This window comes from Cucumis melo, chromosome 11 (genome assembly GCF_025177605.1).
Source record: "Cucumis melo cultivar AY chromosome 11, USDA_Cmelo_AY_1.0, whole genome shotgun sequence".
Taxonomy (NCBI): Eukaryota; Viridiplantae; Streptophyta; class Magnoliopsida; order Cucurbitales; family Cucurbitaceae; genus Cucumis; species Cucumis melo.
In genome coordinates this window covers 29,698,738-29,718,901 of record NC_066867.1, presented here as the reverse complement: position 1 = coordinate 29,718,901, position 20,164 = coordinate 29,698,738, and the positions used below count along the sequence as shown (strand labels likewise).

Genomic DNA, 20,164 nt, shown 5'->3' with positions numbered 1-20,164 from the left:
AGCTTTAGAATATACGTACAACTTTAATTATTATAAACATCAATGATCAATTATTTATTTTCACGAGGGAAATTGCATAAAAGAATTTAGAAAAAATAGCCCATAACATATATTTTAAATTTGTTACTTTTGTAATTCAGAAAATGTAATGACATGGACTCTATTTTCATAATTCTTTTTGCTATTTTTGTAAAAGCTTTTTTTTAATTATCTATATTTATTTGTCATTTTTTAAATGAAAAATATTTATAGGTCTATTTTAAAGCTTTTATTTTAATTAATTTATTTTTTAACTAATTCAATAAAATTTATGCATTGTCAAATATAGCTAATGTCCATGTTGGCACTTAATGGGCCTAGTAAGCGTTAAGTATAGTTAACTCGTGGACCATTTAGAAGTTTTTAGCAAACATAGGACTAAAGTATTTGTTCTAAAACTTTAGGGATCAAATAGACATGAACTTCAAATTTCAGGGATTAAGAATACATTTTATCTTAAAATAAAATAATAATTTCACTAATACATTGAAGTTATTTTAAAATCTTCAATTGATCCAAAAACATAAGTTAAAAACCGATTGAAATTTAATACTATATCTTTCATTATTTATAGATTAAAGAATAACAAGATTCAAAGTTTACAAATAAAATGAAATTTAAGCTCAACAATTATTTCTACAATTTTATAGGTGGAAATCTTTGACCTTTGTGATATTTGTCTACTGAGTTTTGTAGTTATAGAATATATAGTATCAAAGATTTGTATGTCAACTTTAAGTACAACCTTTTCACTTGAAGAGATTGATTTTTTCTGCTAAAAAATTGTTACATAACCTTCAAATGAAATAACAATAATTTAATAAATTTTAGGATTTATTTGGTTTAACTTTTCAAATACTTAATTTTAAAATAATCGAACATTTTTTTTATTTAAAAAAAACTTTGAAAATGTCTTTTCTTAAAAAAAAGTACTTTTTTTCTATAATAATTTTTATTTTAGTTAGATAAGGGTTGAAACGACAGCGTTTAATGCATGTAACCTACAAATCCTTGCTCGAGTTAAAAGAAAACCATACGAAAGAGAAAGAAATACAAAAAGGATTTCTTGACTAATGTTGAAACGAAATCTCCATTTTGCCCTCACCAGGCCTTATCTTTCCCGCGAAAACGAACGGCCATTTCTTCAAACCATTGAAAATCTCAGTCTCCATCTTCGGAATTGCAACGATTTGATTTCTTCAATCTCCACTCACTCCATAGCCTTAAAGCTTGGATTCTTAAACAATACTGTCACTGTCAACCATCTCATCAATTGCTATGTCCGGTTCCGCAGTATTGCAACTGCACACCGACTGTTCGATGAAATGCCCAACCCAAATGTTGTGTCGTGGACCTCACTCATGGCTGGTTACGTCGACAACGGCCAGCCGAGTACCGCTCTTTTGCTGTTTGGGGAAATGTTGAGAAGTCCAGTTGTTCCTAATGATTTCACTTTTGCGACTGCGATTAAGGCCTGTTCGATCCTCTCGAATTTAAGATATGGTGAAAGGTTCCATGCCCATGTTGAGATTTTTGGTTATGGATGTAATATTGTGGTTTGTTCTTCTCTTATTGATATGTATGGAAAGTGTAATGATGTTGTTAAAGCTAGGAGTGTCTTTAATTCCATGTCTTGTAAGAATATAGTTTCTTGGACTTCGATGATTGCTGCTTATGCTCAGAATGCTCATGGTGATGAAGCATTAAAAGTGTTTAGGGAATTCACTAGTTTAAGTTCTGAACGTCCAAATCCTTACATGTTAGCTAGTGTGATTAGTGCTTGTGCAAGCCTGGGTAGGCTGGTTTCGGGAAAAGTCGTGCACGGTGCAGCTATTTGTCTTGGCTGTGATTCGAGCGAGGTAGTTGCAAGTGTGTTGGTTGATATGTATGCTAAATGTGGGAGTCTTGATTATTCTGATAACGTTTTTAACAGAATTTCAAACCCTTCTGTTATTCCTTACACTTCGATGATTGTGAGCACAGCAAAGTATGGATTTGGGAGAAAGTCTCTTCAACTCTTTGAAGAAATGGTTAGAAAAGGACTGAAACCTAACCATATCACTCTTCTTGGAGTCTTGCATGCTTGTAGCCATTCAGGGCTCCCTAATGAGGGCCTTTATTATTTGACATCCATGTATGAGAAATATGGGATAATGCCTGAGACTAAGCATTATACATGTGTTGTCGATATGCTAGCTCGATCTGGGGAGCTAGATAAAGCCTTTGACATAGCGAAATCGATGGATGTAGCTCCTGATGACAAGGCATTGTTGTGGGGAGCATTGCTTTCAGCGAGTAGGTGCCATGGCAGGGTAGATATTGCAGCTGAAGCTTGTCAGCAACTCGTGAATTCCAATAGACAAGTTGCTGGTGCATATGTTACTTTGTCGAATGCTTACGCGTCGGCTGGAGATATGGAGAAGGCTCACAAACTCCGAGTTGAGATGAAACATACTGGAGTTCACAAAGAACCAGGATGCAGTTGGATCGAGATAAAAGATTCAAGTTACATATTCTACGCCGGGGAAATAACTTCATGCCCACGAGGCGATGAAGTGTTGTGTTTACTGAGAGAGTTGGACCAGAAAATGAAAGATCGAGGTTACGTAAGAGGAAGGAAAGGATTGGTGTTTGTTGATATAGAAGAAGAGGCAGAAGAGGAAAAGGTTTGGTTGCACAGTGAGAGATTGGCATTGGGATTTGGTTTGATTAGCATTCCAAAAGGACTTACTATAAGAATAATGAAGAACTTGAGAATGTGCAGTGATTGTCATGAGGCTTTCAAGCTTATAAGTGAGATTATGGAGAGAGAATTTGTGGTTAGAGACATTAATAGATTTCATCATTTCCAAAGTGGTTGTTGCACTTGCAATGGTTTCTGGTAATTTGTTAAGAACACAGTGAATTATTGAATCCCAAACCCAAATTTGTTTTCAAAATTGTTCTGTTTTTTGACAAGAAAAACTTGTAATTCAATGTATATACTTGCTTGAGGATTGGTTAAATTACAATGTTATAAGCTTTGAGTTCGATAAGAAATAAAATCGTATTTAATATTTAATACATCAGTTTGAAAATTTCAAATATGTTCTTATTAGACACGATTGAAAATTCAATAATTTATATTTTAAAAGTTTAAAACTATTTAAATCTAACTATCTTTTCCTTTTTTTTAAATAGTTCTAGACGATTAAAAGTTCAAATCACTTTTTAAATTGAAAATCTAAAAAATTGACTTGATCAACACAATTTTAATCTCTCAAACTAATTTACTATTAAATTTCTTTTAAGATTAAGATTATGTTTCATAATAAATTTGAAATTACAAAAGTGATTTTAATTATTTTAGAATCACTCCTAACATACTTGAATCTAGTTCGTTGACTAACAAAAAAATCAATAGTTTTATTGAAATCTAATTCATTGACTAAGTCAAAAAAAAAAAATCAATGACTATAGAAATCTAAATTCCTTACCTCCTAACATGCATAAAGATCAAGAATGAAAAGGAGGAAAAAAAAAACAATGGATACAACTTGTACTCGCAACATAAAGTTAATTGGTCTAAAAAAAATCTCCCAAACAAATTCCAACCCAAATTTAAACCTTTGAAAAATGAGAAGACAAGAAAAAAAAGAAACAAGGTGCTTCAAAATAACTTGTGCAACTGTAATGACTGGATAAATACTTCACTATGGTTGCCAAATGAATAGATATTATTTGAACACTTGAATATGTGGTTGGCCTAAAACTAAAAGGCTGCAACCTTTTTTTTTCACTAGAGCTCCACTTTTAGGAGCTAAGATATCAAGCCTTTACAAGACCCTCAGGAGGGTGGGAAAAAAGAAAAAGAAAAAAAAAATTCCTCAGATCAAGAATAATTAAAAATTACATTTTGAATTTCCTAATTGATCTCGCTTTGTACAAAAGTATTGGTAAGTAACGAACTGTGTAACATCCTAAATGTTCCTAACCAATATCATCAGGTTGAAGTCAGTTTCAATGCCTCGCCTTTCTCAACTGATCACCTCAAGGAAGAATAATCCAAAGAAAAATAACTATTTACATCTTTGACCTAATCTCTACCACTGCAAAAACCCGAGTGAGTTATCATCTGTGTAGCAACCCGAACCAACTGTACGAGTTCACCAATGTCTTGGAAGCTGAAATCAATCACTTTTTTAACTGATGCAACGTAGTCCACATGCTTTCCTTCACTAGCACATGAACTGGCTGCCACAAATGCGTTTCGAGAATTTTTTGAGGCCTCCATGGCTGAATTCATATCACGAGCCTGCAACATTGAAACATTCCCCAGATGTTCACATTCGAGATTTGTATTTGCAAAAGGAAATAGGAATTGACAATAGCAGTATAAAATTTCTGGTGAATCTGATCTCGAAAGTTATTTGTATTCTTGTAGAAATGGAAACTTACAAAATTGAGGACCCGAGCAAAACTTGTGCAGGTTCCAGCATTCCAGATCTGACTTCGAGCACCGAGGGAACTACCTCTGTCGAAAGTAGCCTTATCCATAGCTCCGTGGTTGCTTAAGTTATCAACATCTGATGCAGAAGAAGATGGAGACTCGCCTGAAGAAAGGATACATTAAAAGAGAATCACAATGTTGATTAATAGATGAGAGAAGAGTTGCAATAAACCAATGAATTTCAGTTTTGTCTCCTTCAAAAATCATATAATCATTTTCCTATTACCTTGCACAATTGAACGAAATGAGTTCATCTCTAGTCGGTCTCCATTGATGCTTGAATGTTTATGGTAAACTATCCTCAAGTAAGCTACTTCAATACATTTAAATGCCAAAGATGCTGCAGCCATTTCTTGGCGACGTTCATATTCAAGAGCGCAGGACCTGCAAAATGATTGGGAGTTTGCAAGTTGAAATAAGGTTCGAGTCATCAACATCAAACACTCTTGAACATTTTCGTTAAATAAAAATTCAAAGACATCTATGTCCATAAAATAAAACAAAAGATAAAGAAACTCACGGCAAAGATTTCAATGTTGAACTCAGGACTGGCAAACACTATCCAAGACATTTTAAATATATGATCAAATCGAATGGTAGAGAACTTTCTTAAGATGGAGTCCAAAAGTTTGAAGTATTGACATGGTCTATTTTAAGCTGCCAGAGTCAAAGGTCGAGCTAAAGTAGGTTGGTGGCTGCAGGATTTTATTTCAGGTACAAAACAATGTCTCTTGTCTCATATACGAACTTATGTCCAGCCTCCAAATTCGGCACAAGCCAGATTGGCTTATCAGTTAGCACCATTTAAAGACCAACCATTGGAAAAGTAAAGTTTCAAACATAGAAGAACCCTGAGCTATCAACTACTTGCATTTAAAGGCTATAAAATAGACCCAAAAAATGAAAAAAAAAGGTGACTATAATGATGATCATTTTTACTTACTCGCACAATTCGGCTGTAGTGCTATACAATCGTATGGGAGAAATATCACCAGGCTTGCCACTTGTATTATCAAGAGTCTCTAGAAGGAATGCTCCATGTAGATACTTCAGAGCAGATTGGAAGTAAAGCTCGTTACTTTCAAAAGTGAATCCAGAGTTCTACAGAATACATAAGAAAACAAAATAAGAATTGGAAACAAGTCCCATCCTAGCAACAATGTTGCAAGAGAGTTGCAGCAATGGGGGAACCTTCAAGTGATCTGCTTCGTCTCTGAGTTTCTTGGCATCTTTCAATGTATCACTAGCGGTCTGATTAGAGGATTTCGTTCTGTTGATATTTGAAGCATTAACATCTCTAGATCGGTCAGGTGTTCTTTTAGACACTACCACATTATCACGGGGGGCATCAGCATTAAGCTGATGGGAATCTCCTGCCTTAATAGAAACTCGTAAAGGATCAGCACCAGGATGGGATGGTTCTACTTTTCCGTCCCTCTTTTCTAGTGTTCTCAGATCACCTTTATTTCCTGCTTCAAAATCCTGATTTCGCTTTGACGCAAGTCTAACTGCTTTATTTGATTGAAATAAAGCATCTGATCTCTGGTTTTCAGAATCATTGCCCTTGAGATTTTGAGGGGTTTCCAATCCTTCAGCGCCAACACTAATCTTCTCTTTCTTGTGTTTCTTGTGGCTGGGCTCCATACTGTCGTCTATACGATTATTGCACAACCTAGGCTGCTTAATAGCATTTGCACCAACAGTAACTAAATGGTGTTGAACTACAGGCGAAGCTTTGATTTTCTTGCTGTTCGTGTTGAGAGCATGAGAGCTGGGATGAATATTAGAGGTAATCTCCTCTTTCTCTCCTCCAAATTGATCGAGCCCAGATGACCTCATGGGAGATGATGAAACTGATTCAGCAGGAGATACTTTCACTACGGCTTTCGTTAAATGAGATTGAGAAACATTTGAAGAGCTAGAATTAGCTGCAGCTGAAACTTGTCGAGCAACTAAATTTCTCTTGGTTAACTCCTTACGAACTGATGTTTGTTTAGCAATTATCTTCTTCATTTGCATTTTTGCCTCCTTATCCTTGCTGATTTCTTCCATTCCATCAGTGAAATTATTAGATACATCAAGCTTCTTTCTCTTCCTCAACTTTTCACAATTTTCTTCCTTCAAAGGCACGGATTCATGGACTCCACTATTAGGAGAATTTTGATCATCTTGCCAATCATTCAGTTTCCTTTTCTTTGTCAAGGCACTTTTACCACTTGGTTGATTAACAGAGGACCTAACAACAGAGGAGATCTCGGTGGTTCCTCCCCGTTTCTTCAATGAGATTTGCATTTTATTTTCCATGTTCAATTTATTGTGCTTCTTGGAGCCAATATCACCCTGCTTCAGCAATCCTTCCCCACCTTCCATATTTGACAAACCAGAATTTGAACTGCCACCCAACTTTCCAACATCCATATTGAAGTTTTGATGATTATCAACAGAGCGCATTTCTTCAGGTCTCTTGTTCTTCCTTTTTAATTGGTCGCAATTAACTGCAGAAGAAGGATCAAAAGATCCAATTAATTAACTTTTCAAAAAAAAAAAGTCAACTAACTATCAAAATTGAAGATTAATATACCATGGACAACTCACCTCTATCAGTGGACTTTTCTTTCAGTTTACCTCTGTTCTTCGCCTCTCCCAAGTTGTTCAGGTCACTGGAAGATTGATTCATTGAATTTCTCAATTTATTTGGAGGATTACTCAAGCCATTAAGACTTTTATTTTTCCTCAACTCCAGCTGCTGGTCTTTAAGAGAACTTTTTCCATGAGTCTGGTCAATTCTGCAAACTGGATTTTGTATTTCTCTCAAAGTTTCGTTCTTTTTTCCTTGATTTGAAGTATCAGCTGATATCAGTCCATTGGCATGGTTCTGAAAAGCATTTCCACTCTGAGGCAATGGTAACTGGTACAAAGCATAAAGCTTTTCTGTTGTCTCCTCCTCACTAATGTCACAACGGTTCATCCCAGGCCTACACAATTGCAACAGTAAATTAACTGGCAGGATAACATGTGCAAAACTCTTGACATGAAACCACGGAATAAGACATCAACAAAAAATAACCAAAATCAAATTAAATGTTTAAACCCAGAATCATGATCAACTTAAGCTATTCTTTCTTTTCAGAGAAGAAGCAGCTAACTTACAGCCAATCTAGCATGCTACACAACCATTTATCAGGAAGTTGATCTGGTTTTGTCCCAAAGGGCAGAAGGCGCCACTTCTGGCAAATGTCACAGCATACCCATTCATCCATAGGAGCCACCCCTGCTGGTTCAACCACCTTTGAGCATTTGGACATTTTGATTCCACTGTCATCCAGGCCTTTAACCTTCTGAAAGTCAACAGAGGCCCTCTCAGTTGCATCCTTACTTATACGGTTTACATCTAACCCAGAGCTGTTAAAAGAATCTACATTGTTTGCTCCTACTTTCTCATTGCTGTGAAGTTTTAACCTGTGCCTTCTATTTTCGGATTCAGGAGTGTCAGAATCAGTGTTCTTTCTACCTCTGGATGCTTCACTTCTAACCTTGAAGCCTCCCTCAATTGTACCAGCTATTTTCCCACCAGCAGTCTGTACCACTTTAAATTTTTTCTCACCCACAATTTCAGGCTTTTCTTTCTTGATCAGTGCCTTCTGTTTAACTGCTTCATGTAGTGTAGCTTTATGAGAAAGCTTCTTTTGTGAGTCTAAGTAAGCACTGGACTTTGTACCCTCTAAACCAGGTTTGCATTGCAACTTATTAGGCAAGAATTCCATGCTTTCAAAAGCCTCATTGTCTAATTTTCGTTTAAGTGTTAGAGTAGTTTTCTCCTCGCCACGAGAAGCATGAACTTCATTCTTAAGATTGACTTGCTTTTCTCTATGCACCACCTCCATTTTCTTCTTCTTAACCAATGTACTGTCATTTTGCTTCAAAGTTGTCTCATTGGCTAGCTTGGCCAAACCGTCTTTTTTATTCTCAAGAGAAGGCACAGGTTTGGGTAATGGTAATGGTTTTTCCTTCCTTGACAAACAAAGTAGGCTATCATGAAGAGGTGATATCAATGCTCCATGGGGTACGGGGAAAGAAGTCATTGCCTGTTCAAAGGAGAAAGAGAGAGAGCTAGATAAGCATATAGATACAATATAAAACGAAAGAATAAAAAATCAGAGGAACTGTTACCTGAATTATCTTAGACGGAGACTCATCAGGTGGGCCTTGAGATAAGGGCAGCATCCCTTCACTTAAGTCCGAGCTGTTTAGTGAGGATGACAATGGAGAGTCCTCAAGTCCAAGGCCACTGTATATTGCAGCATTTTTCAATCCAACACTGTCAGAACCAACTTTGATTCGAAATTTAAGGGATCCGCTATTCATTGGGCTGCCTAATCTGCCTGAAGCTTCACCTTTCGAAGGGCAACTATTAGTAACTTTAGTAGCCGGCAAGCACGATTCTACTCTCCCGGAGATACTTCCAGACATTTCCCTTGTATTACGAGAGGAAATAGTATTGCAGACAAAAGCTTCCGGTCTCTTTGTCGGTGGAGCTTTTGGATTCTGAGAAGAACCCTGCAGGTACATGGTCATATGGCGATAAGTTAATATCATTTATATATAAGAAGGTGTTACTCCATAATATTTTTTCACACACCATAGCTAAAATAATCGAAGAAGTTTTAATTTAATATCATGTGAGCCGATGGCCCATGTATCAGGTGTTAAACTGATAAGAACAGATACTACACTTGATCTTAGCCAAAAGGCCAAGAACATCATAATAATTGGAAAAGTTTTCATATACCTCCAAGGGAAAATTAACGGGAGGTGGTGCTGCATTGCAGTCTCTCTGTTGATTTAAATTGTGTGGCAAAATTGAAGAAGGGCGTTCATATGTAGGCAAAAATGAGCCATAACCACCATACTTTGCCCCTAATAACAAATTAGAAACCCATATATGATTATTTCAAAAGCACAGGCTCGTCAACCTAACAGCAGTTTGTGTTCTATAATCTGAAAACTTGGCAACTCACCTAACTTTTCAGCTGAAACTCCACCTTCAAAGTCTTTTTGGAAGTGACCAAGAAAACGCTCGATCTTCTCATCCTAAACATGATAATAATAGGATGTCTGGTTAATCAAATAAGCAAAAAATTACGAATATGTACAAGTGGTAAATAAACAAAAAACAAATTAACTTCTTTTTCAGGGTAACTATGGCGTCCCAGCTGATCAAAGAAAGAAAAGTGCCAAAGTAATTATCTAGGGATTCTTTTCAAGCAAACAAAACCCGTGATGTTATACAATTTTGAATTCCATCTCATTTCATTTCAACTGATCAACTAGGAAATTTATTTAGAAAGTGAAGTCTATTCAAACAAACAAAACTAATAATTCAACTTCATCAAACAAAATAATTCTACTGAGCCTCCACATGTTCTTTTCTTTTTTTCCAGTACATTTTTAAACTGACGCTTATTCCCTGAGGCTCGTCTTAAGCCAACATTTTAACTTTTAGCCTCAAAACTCGTGTCTCCTTTGAACCACAAGAAGCTTATGCCTCTCATAGAAGAGGCAATGTAGCAACAATGTTTTAAACAACTTTATGTTCTCTTTATGACTGTTATGTTTAACAATAATTGGTTACACTCATTTAGGATTTGTTAGATGATTTTAGTTATGATTTACAATTCATACTGCCTCAAGGGTTATGCCTTGCCTCTTCAAGGCCAACATTGTGCAGTGTTGCTGGTTATATACCTCAACCAAAAAGCAAAAGATTGAGCTTTTTGGAGGAACCCCATTCATTGATATGATGAAACAGACTACATAAACCTTCCAAGTAATCTAGTTTAGAATGATTTTTGTTCACTGGGTCATTCAAGAAACAAGTCACAATCCGGCAATAAATTCTAACACTTAAGAAAAAATTCTTACGATGTAAGAGAGATTAATGTCAGGGTCAATATCACCGCCATTATCCTTGTGATAGCAAGAAGCTTCGCCTTCTTCCATCTCAATGCAATCCCCCATCATCATCGGCTCAACAGAGCCCACCATTAAATGTGAACCCAAAACCCTAGTTCCAATAATCATCTTCCCTAAAATCCAGTATCATTCTAATAAGAAAAGAACGACAATCAAAACAAAAAAAAACACCCAGAAACCAGATTTAATCGAAGCACTTCTCTCTCGCTACCAAAAACAAAACCGAAACCCTTATCAGAGGAAGAAAAATCGATACCGGCTCCTCTTGAACAGAACGATCAGCGAAAACGATCGTACTGTTGATGTTATTGGAGTAATCTAACAAAACCCCAGAAGAGATTGAAGCCAAAAAAAAGGAGAAACAATGATTCGATTGGGGTTCGAAGGAGCTCGTAGTTCCAAATTTTCGGAGTTTTGACAAGGAAAAGTTGATGATCGTAGAAAGAAAGCGAACTGGGGTTTGGATTTTCCGGGGTTTTTTTTTTTTTTTTTTTCTTTTTTACTAGATTTTCAAGTTCTTATATTATTCCGATTTCCGCCTAAAGAAAAGAGAGAAAAAATTCTCCGCCCGCCGTCTGATGAAAATATATTATTTCCTCCAAAAATTTCTCTCACTTTTCTCCTCTTCTCAGTGTGGGCTTAATTCTGCTCCCACGAGTAGTCTATTAACACGTGGCATTAATTTTTTATAACAAATTTACTTTTTTATCCCTATGCTTTGAATTTCATTTTTATTTGGAATTGGATTTTGCTTCAACATGTGGACTTTTAACAAAATAATTTAGTTAATTGAGTTTTAATGTATTTTATAATTCTTAAAATTTATTTTCAATTTTAACCAAAAAAAAAAAAAAAGATAAATCTTTGATTTTAATCTACCTTCCTCGAGGGAAGTTTGGGGAAAAAAGTAATTAAAATGAAAAATCTTTATGCCAATAGATTTTTGAGTGAGTTTTATTTTATTTTATTTTTTGGACTTTGTTGAATTTGGTTGAAAAGTTCCACCAAATTTGGTTGAATTATATATATTTTGTTGAATTTTGTTGAATTGTATATATATATAATTTGTTAAGGTTTACTTAAAGTACTAAAATTAAATTTCACATTCCAAATCGAAATCTCAAAGGATTACTTTATTTAAGTAGATATTAGAAAAATGAATATTTTTAAATTAACAGACTGTTTACAATTAACAATAAATATTTTATCAAATGACAATTTTTTGAAAAAGTATTTAGATTGAATTTTTTATACAAATAAACTTTAGTGTGAACTCAAGTATATCGGCTATAATTTTGGCTATGTTTTTTAAAAAACAAATTTTTAAGCTATCTTTTTTTAAAAGAAAATTCTAAAGCTATCTTTTGATTATGTTTTGGAAGCAATATTATTATAAATATAATTTTAAATTTGGTGTCAATTTTGAATTTTTGAGAAACTAAATATAATTTAAACAGGGTATTTTTAAAAATAGTAAAATAATGTTAAAAAAAATCGTGTGCATTTTAAAATTCCATCAATTTTTGTAATTTAAAAAATAATGCTTTTAGAATCTATATGGGTGTAATTCCAACGCTATTAAAATAAACAATGTCACTTTTTTTTTTTTTTTTTTTTTTTTTGCAAATGTGGTATGACATTAAAATTAGAAGTAAATGCACCAAAATTTGAAGTCAAGAACAAAGCTAACCAAAGAAGGGGAAAAAAACCAATAAAGAAAAACCAAACTCATAGCTATATCATCTTGAAACACAAGTATCAAATATGTTCCTAACAATTCTTAAATTTTAGGTATGAAGGTAATACGATGGTTTCTTTACAACTAAAAAGGTACATAATGAGTCATAAAATAAGAAATTTCGTTAGAGATGAAGGACCTAACGAGAGATCGGACCCCACAAGTATCGACTTGAACTGAGGGAATTGGCAACTTAATACATAGAGTAGGATTTAGTATAGACTCTAGAGGGAAACTCGGTTGATATTAGAGAAAATAGCCAAATTTTTACCAATTTCAATAGTTAAAATTTTCATTTAAAAACACGTGAATGAAATAGATGAAATAGATATAACGAGCTTTTAAAGAAAGAACAGTAAAATAGAAACCATGTTAATTATTAAAAATCCAATTATTAAGAACACATTAGTTATTCTATGTCACATGATGAACTAAATTCGACCAAAGCAGATGTCCTATTTATAAGAACTTAGAAGACCTAATTTCTACCCTAATCAAATTGGAATTCCAAACTTAAAAAGGATTTTGTTTTACGTGAAATATTTTATATATAATTTTAAGGGAGATTGTATTATATTATAGACTAGATCTCAAATCTAGTTTTTTTTTTTTTTTTTTAAGTATACTTTAATTATTAAATTATTTAAATAGCTTATTAAACAGATATTTAAATCACCAAAAAACCCACACATAATCCCGGGATTTAGATACATGGTTACCTAAATATACATGGGATTTTTTCTTCATTAATTTTCTATTTCATTCACATGTATTTAAAGTAAATTAATTTTCTATTTCATTCACATGTATTTAAAGTAAATATATCATATATTTTTGTTTAAGGGATATTTTCAAAAATATAAAAAAGTGAGAAAGTATTACACTATATAGAATAATTCAAAAAACAATAAAAACACTCATCGTGTAAAATACCAAAAGTACCCTGTCAACAATGCACGTAATATATTTGGTACACGATTGTTTAGATTTGGACCAAAATCTAAACGTTTTTTTTATATATAAAATTTGGTTATAGGATCATTTAGGTTTGGCTAAACGGTTTTTTTAATTCTTTTGCTACACAATCGTTTATTCTTTTCTATACAATCGTTTAGTTTTAGTTAAACGTTTTTTTTTTTAATTCTATTGGTACACGATCGCTTAGATTTATTTTTTTTACACAATTGTTTACATTTGGCTACTTCAATCTAAATGATTTTTTTTTTCAATGTTATTTTTTTCAAGAGGAAAGACGATAAACGCAGCGAGAAGGAAGACGATGAAAGAATCGCAACAACGAAAATAAGAAAGGCGGAAGGACAAACCTGAAATATTTAAAAAATATCTAATTTCATGGACTTTTATACATACCGTAAATAGTTTGTTGTTTTGTTAAAGTTTCCCTTTGTTTTAAATTTTTTTTGGTGTTTATTATTTAAAAAAACCGTAGAAAAATAACATTTTTGAAAATAGTAAAATATTGAATATATATATATATATATACATACATATATAAACTTTAAATAAAACATTCAAAATTTAAATAAAAATGGGGGAAACAATGCCTTAAATACCCCTACCTAAGTGATTCCTAAATACATGTTTACTAATCCCCAAATACCCTATAATTAAATAAATTTTTGCACCCACAATTGAAAATTTTACTTTCCCTACTTTCCCCCCAAAACAGAAAACAACCCATCAAATCACATTCTCATAACTCTGCAAGTTATTAGACCTCATTCAATTTGTGCAGACCACCGTTTCAAATCTTCTATTATTTGGAATTTGGAAACAAAGATCTTCAAGCATTTCTTTCCCTTACTTTGAAAACCCTAACAACACAAACTTCATCTGCATCACATCCTTCGCATCGTCCGTTTTGCATCTCCTTCGCATCAAAAGAGAACCCGTCGTTTGTTTTGTATCTCCTTCATCTGACACATCGTCTATTTCACATCGTCCTTCACATCTCCTTCGTCTGACACATCGTCTGTTACCGTCTACAAAGGAAACATGTTTACTGAGTAGTCAAGTATATTTTTAAATTGACAAAATTATTTAAAACGTGTATAAATAATTAAACGAATAAATATATGCTAAAATATTATTAAATTACAAAGATTTGATTTTCAGCTTTATCATAACATATGACAGGTGTATCTTAAATTATTATCCAGTATATTTTTAAATTGGCAACATTATTTAAAATGTATGAGAATAATTAAGTGAAGAGATACATGCTAAAATATTATTGAATTCCAAATATTTGATCTTCAGCTTTATCATAGCATGTATATAAAATTATACAAAATAATTTGAGGAATTCAAACATTATATTTGGCATAGTCTTGGTGATTCAAACTAAATTAAAACCAAACTGTAATTTTAGGATGAGATATATAACAAATACTATATTTGGCATGATTTTAAAGATTCAAACAAACAATCTAAAATTAAGGTATAAAATTATAATTCAAAAATAATTTGAAAATTTTGAATTAAAACTGAGAAAAACGTGGCCTAACTTGTAAAATTTTAGGGTGAGATATATATCAAACGTTATCTTTGACATAATTTTAGGGACTCAAACTAACGATCTAAAATTAATGTGTATAATTTGGATTTTAAAATAGTGTTAAAATTTTGATTTAAAATTAATGGTTTGGGTGGAAAATAATGTTAAAACAATGTTAAAATATAAAATATGTATTACGTATTATTCATGTCTATTTTTTGTATGAAGAATAAAAAATGCTAAATAGTTAAATTTATCTTTAGAGTTAAATAACAAAATATATATATATATGTATATATATATATATATATATATATATATATATATATATATGTTCGTCGAAGGGTCCTTTGGATATTATTAATATATATATGTATGTTTTTTTATAAATAAATTGAAAAATAAAAATTACTAAAATTAATAGATTATCTATTATCTTTGTAACAATTTAAAATTAAAGTGTAAAATTTGGATTTAGAAACAGTGTTACAAATTTGAATTAAAACTAACGATTAAAATATGATGGAAATTAATGTTAAAATTAATGTTAGAATATCAAATGTATATTATGTATTGTTTATGTATATTTTTTCTATAAATAATTTGAAAAATAAAAAATGCGAAATAGTTTAATTTATCTTTAAAGTTATTTTAGGGAACTTGAATTCAAATTGACGATGGTAAGGATGATATAGATTGAAATTGTTATTAAAAGTTTGTAATATGTATTATTTAATATATTTTTTTTATAAATAAGATGAAATATACAAATTCGTTAATTACTTGATTTTGTATCATAATAATTAGGAGAGGTCGAAACAAAATATCACAACAACTCGACCTCTGTAAGGATGATTTAGGGATTCTTAGTTTAATCTTTCGCAACAACTCTGTGAGGATTGTTTACCACAACAAAATATTTTTTGATTTAGTTAAAATTTATCGTGAATGTATTTACAAATGTTATATTTGTGATATGTGATATTTTGTTTGATTTTTTTATCTCAACAAATATACTGTATTTGTACGTGAACAATTGCCTTTCATGAAGGGTAAATTCAGGTAAAAAAAAATGAAAAAATTTATGTGGCAAGTAGTTATGCCATAAATCAAAATAGTTTTGGAATTTGTTATTTTTCTTTTTTTCTATCTAGGATTTTGTTATTTCCTCAATTTCCTCAACTATTTTCCCCCAAATTTTCTAACCCAACTCAACCTTGGATTGGATAATTCGAATTGGTATGAGTTACCAATATTTTTAATATCCTATAATCTATTTAAAATACTCATTTCTCGTCTAAAAGTAAAGGACTACATCTTAAGTAAAAGGCAAACAAATAAATAAAATACTAAATCTTATAATCTTCTAATCTCGTCACTTGTGTTCCCACAAAAATTCTTTTAAGATATAACCTTCTCGAATATCTTCGCCAATGGAACAAATAAGATATTTTTTTTTTTTGGTACTTTTCCTCTAATTTTCATCATCTTCTTTGATCAATTATCGTCTCTTTTATATTTGCTTTTTTTTATAGCACTTCAGCGTTCATATTGTATTTCATTAAATTTCGTTAGTTTGACATTTTAGGATTTTTTGTGAATTTAGTAAATTACACTTACTATCCTTTATGTTAAACTTACCTATATCCTAGACTTGTATCTTCATCAGTATCCTAGTTTCTTAGAAATTGACACCGTGTCACGTGTTTGTGATAAAAATTATCTATAACTTTTAATGATTAACAATCTCTAGTACTATATAATTCTTAAAAATTAATAAAACTCTCTCAAACGCCATTACCTTACTTATACTATGTTTTCGTATACTAACACTCTCCTCATACCAATTATGGCCATCACCTCCGTCATCGTTGTTGGTCAACTCCAACGATGACACTCTAAAAATACTACCAATTATGATATCAACCACTCTAAACAATCAACTATAACGATCTTTATCTTAAATTATTAATTTGTATTATACTATTAATCAGTAATTTAACAATAAAAAAGCATTTTCTTTAGATAAAATTAAAATAGTTTTAGTGCCAAATAAACTCGAGCACTCTTTCTGACCAAACACATTGATTCTTATTGAAAACAATTTAAAAAAAAACAATTTTTTTTTCAAGTCATCTGCTCAAAACAAAATCATTAATGCGATTCTATATACAAATTTACTTAGATTGCTATATATATATATACAAAAGTATTTGATTAATGTCAAATTACTGTAAATGACAAGTATTAAACACTACTAACTAATAATTTTTAAAAAAATCATTAGTCAAGTTTTTTTTTTCTATTTTTAAGAGCATACATCGATCTATCCCATAAAATTATAAAGAGTATTTTGTTTCTATAAACTAATTATTTTGAGTTTGCGATTTATATTAAAAAGGTATTCAATTAATGTGAAATTTCCACAAATGACAACTATTAAAAGCTAGCTAGTGACTAATAATTTAAAAACAAATTTATTGGTAGAGTTTTTTTTTTTTAAAAAAAATCCATCTTTAAAAGCACGTGTGGTTATACCACTAATCTATAGGAGTTGGTAGTTGGAAATAATCAATGCAGTTAGTTGACGGAGTTGATCTTGATCGTTAGAGTTGGTTGTCAAAAGAATTCATCAGAGTTAAATAGGTTATCAAGTTGATCCCCATAGGTTGTCAATTGTGGAGGTGATAATATGTAGATAAATATACACGTTGGCTCACTTTAAGATTTAAACAACGAAAAGAAAACGTGTGTAATATATATTTGTAACACACAACACACACATTTATAGTTCCACAACATGTGTGGTGAAATATTCAAACTCCTAATTAGTCTTATGGTATGGAAGGTACATATGTTTAGTGTCAATTAGTTGCGCCTGTATGTTAACTCAAACAAACCACACGTAGAAGCCTAAAAAACGTTGTTTGTATAGGCAAGATTTAGAATACCGATGTCAAATGGAATATAAGCTCTTAAATTTACAAACTTCGATGGAAATATGGATAGAATGTCAATATCAATGAATGTTTATGGAGAAATTATAAAAACGGGGAAAAGTAAATTAAATTATTGAACAAATATTTAACATGTCTATTATATATTTATATGAAATTACATACATCGCCAATATTTTCCTGTTTATTTATTTTTTTACATAGTTCATCTTTTGTTCTACAATATAAGAAAAATATTGATTTTTCCATCCTACCATATCGAACCAATAAAAATATAGAAATATTCGTAAAAGTATCGACATGTCAACTAAATTTAATGTTGTATTTATAAACAATAACTACGTGAATCGGTGAAATTTCAAAAAGTTGTATGAATATATGAACCATAAGTCTAAGACTTTGCTTCATGGTGTTACCTTCACACAAAATCCAAAAAGTTTATTCTCAAATTTCATAGGTACAATCGAAGACACAATTGTTGGATTGTTGCTCCCCAACAAATTTTAGGCAAAAAAATGCTTGATCGCGACTTTGGTTTTTGGACATATTCCAACTTTTGTTGTTTTGATATTTGGATTTTAAATTATCTCTTTTTATAAATGATATTTGATAGTTATGGAGTTAATGTATACAATCGATCGAGATCAGTTAAAATAGACATAATTATTTAATAATAATGTTAATAAATGCGAGTCAACATTTATGACGTGTGTTTGAGAATGACAAGTTCTTTTTACCAAGTCAATAAAAAATTTTAAAATGATCATATCAAACATGTCCAATCGTATTTTGATTAGTTTTAGTTAAGAGACAATTTAAATAAGCACCATGCTTTCCAACTTGACTGTGGGAGCAAAATTCAATGGCGTGCAATGCAACGTTGTCACGAGTCTTTGTTTGTCAAAGCATGAATGAATTATTTAGCAATGACCGATGATGTAGTGATACTAGGATCGAGATGCTCATTTGTTTAACCTTATATATATACACTGTATTATATTCTTAGATGATACAAATTAATATACTGTTGATGTTGTATCATAGTTTAAGTTACACTTGCTCGAGATTGAGGTCATGACACGTGTATACATTGAACAATATGACTAATAGGTTACAATGTATCGTTATATCTAATTATTTTGTGTGTTACAAATTTGGAGTGATTACAATATAAATACAAAATAATTGAATGGTGTAATGTTTAGTTGTATTGTGGAATGATTTAGGAGTGATTACAAAAAGAGAGAATTGAACAATGAAATGCAATAACGTACTAGAAAAACACGTGAATGTGAAACGGGAAAATAATAATACGCAATACTCGTGTATTGTTTTTTTTTGTTTGAAAAATGGTTTAGTCCCCGATGTTTGTAAAATTAAACAAACGTTTAAATTGTTGGGCAACAATAATTTGACTTTTATTTACTATCGATTTTCATATTTATTACGTAAATACATTAAGGTTATTTAGTCACCCCAAGGGAGGTTCCAAAACATATAGGCAAGCATAAGTGCACAGAAAACGAATGAGACATAAGAGAACGTGCATTCTAAAAAGAAAAAGTTAGTGCCTTGGGATGAGTCGGCTAGTTGAGTTGATACACATTCATACATATATATCAATTGGAAAATAACTATATTGCACTCAGTTTAGCTCTTTACATTGTCAACATGACGTGTAGTTAGAGCAAGTGTCATACGAGGACCTATAAGTAACCATACTCAACAACTCTTAAAGGGAAAGAGTATGTAATCTCCAAATAAGAGCTCCGACCTTATTTCTTACGTGCTTAGTTGAACTATACACTCACAACATTAACTTAAGCATTTGAGTGCATTAAGCTATATACTAGACTGATACAAGGATCTCTTACACAAGTCAACTCGAAAAGCAATATTGGACTAAGTAGAGAAAATGGTCGAAGGTCGAGGCCAAGAGGGGCCAACAATAATAACAATCGTGTACGAGATTTGAACGTCAACAAGTATTTTCTGTAGTTTTCAATTTTAACTGCATTTTTTAAAACACTTCTAACATATAGACAATAAAACAATAAAATAATTTGATAAAAGTGGTGTTTACTGTTTATAAAATTAATTTTAAAAAACATAAAAAATGTTATAAAACGATGTATGAATTTTTCAATTCGTATCAATTTAGTATTTATAGTTTCAAAATTTGATGATCTGATTCATAGGATTTTTGGGTAATAAAAGTTGACACTTAATTTTTATGAATTTCTTTAATGATGGATATTAAAATGCCATAAATTTCAAGGAAAATAAAACATAGTTTTTTGGTCCTTAAATTTTGTGTCCATTTTCGATATATATAAATGTTTGTTTATAGATATCAGTATTAATGTCTATTAAATAATTTAAAACAATTGAAATTAATTAATTTTTACCGTTATTACATTCTTTTTAAATTCACATCAAAGTTTTTTAAC

The 20,164-nt window shown here is 31.5% G+C and overlaps 2 protein-coding genes and 1 pseudogene across 2 annotated transcripts; 1 reads left to right on the top strand and 2 right to left on the bottom strand.

Moving 5' to 3' along the window:
- The first annotated feature begins 1,090 nt into the window (after positions 1-1,090).
- LOC103497869 (pentatricopeptide repeat-containing protein At4g15720) lies at positions 1,091-2,978 on the top strand. Its single transcript, XM_008460251.3, has one exon. It carries the CDS (start codon positions 1,113-1,115, stop codon positions 2,922-2,924), a length of 1,812 nt encoding a protein of 603 aa, XP_008458473.2. The 5' UTR covers positions 1,091-1,112; the 3' UTR covers positions 2,925-2,978.
- Positions 2,979-3,712: 734 nt separating this feature from the next.
- Positions 3,713-11,045, bottom strand: LOC103497870 (cysteine-tryptophan domain-containing zinc finger protein 7). The gene is made up of 12 exons (XM_008460252.3): positions 10,758-11,045; positions 10,451-10,614; positions 9,547-9,619; positions 9,318-9,445; positions 8,699-9,085; positions 7,679-8,613; positions 7,124-7,503; positions 5,720-7,023; positions 5,472-5,629; positions 4,755-4,912; positions 4,477-4,631; positions 3,713-4,333 (listed from the first exon to the last, which is right to left on the bottom strand). Exons 2-12 carry the CDS (start codon positions 10,607-10,609, stop codon positions 4,115-4,117), a joined length of 4,056 nt encoding a protein of 1,351 aa, XP_008458474.2. The 5' UTR covers positions 10,610-10,614; positions 10,758-11,045; the 3' UTR covers positions 3,713-4,114.
- LOC127144094 (U2 spliceosomal RNA) lies at positions 9,185-9,291 on the bottom strand (annotated as a pseudogene).
- Positions 11,046-20,164: the final 9,119 nt, after the last annotated feature.

What these genes read in the sequence shown, in the direction of transcription:
- LOC103497870 (XM_008460252.3), bottom strand. Translation starts at nt 10,609, where the DNA reads ATGATTATTGGAACTAGGGTTTTGGGTTCACATTTAATGGTGGGCTCT. An exon ending in CCGTTAATTTTCCCTTGGAG is followed by an intron (nt 9,086 to 9,317) that starts GTATATGAAAAC and finishes ATGTACCTGCAG; the next exon opens with GGTTCTTCTCAGAATCCAAA. An exon ending in ACTACAGCCGAATTGTGCGA is followed by an intron (nt 4,913 to 5,471) that starts GTAAGTAAAAAT and finishes ATCATTTTGCAG; the next exon opens with GTCCTGCGCTCTTGAATATG.
- LOC103497869 (XM_008460251.3), top strand. Translation starts at nt 1,113, where the DNA reads ATGTTGAAACGAAATCTCCATTTTGCCCTCACCAGGCCTTATCTTTCC.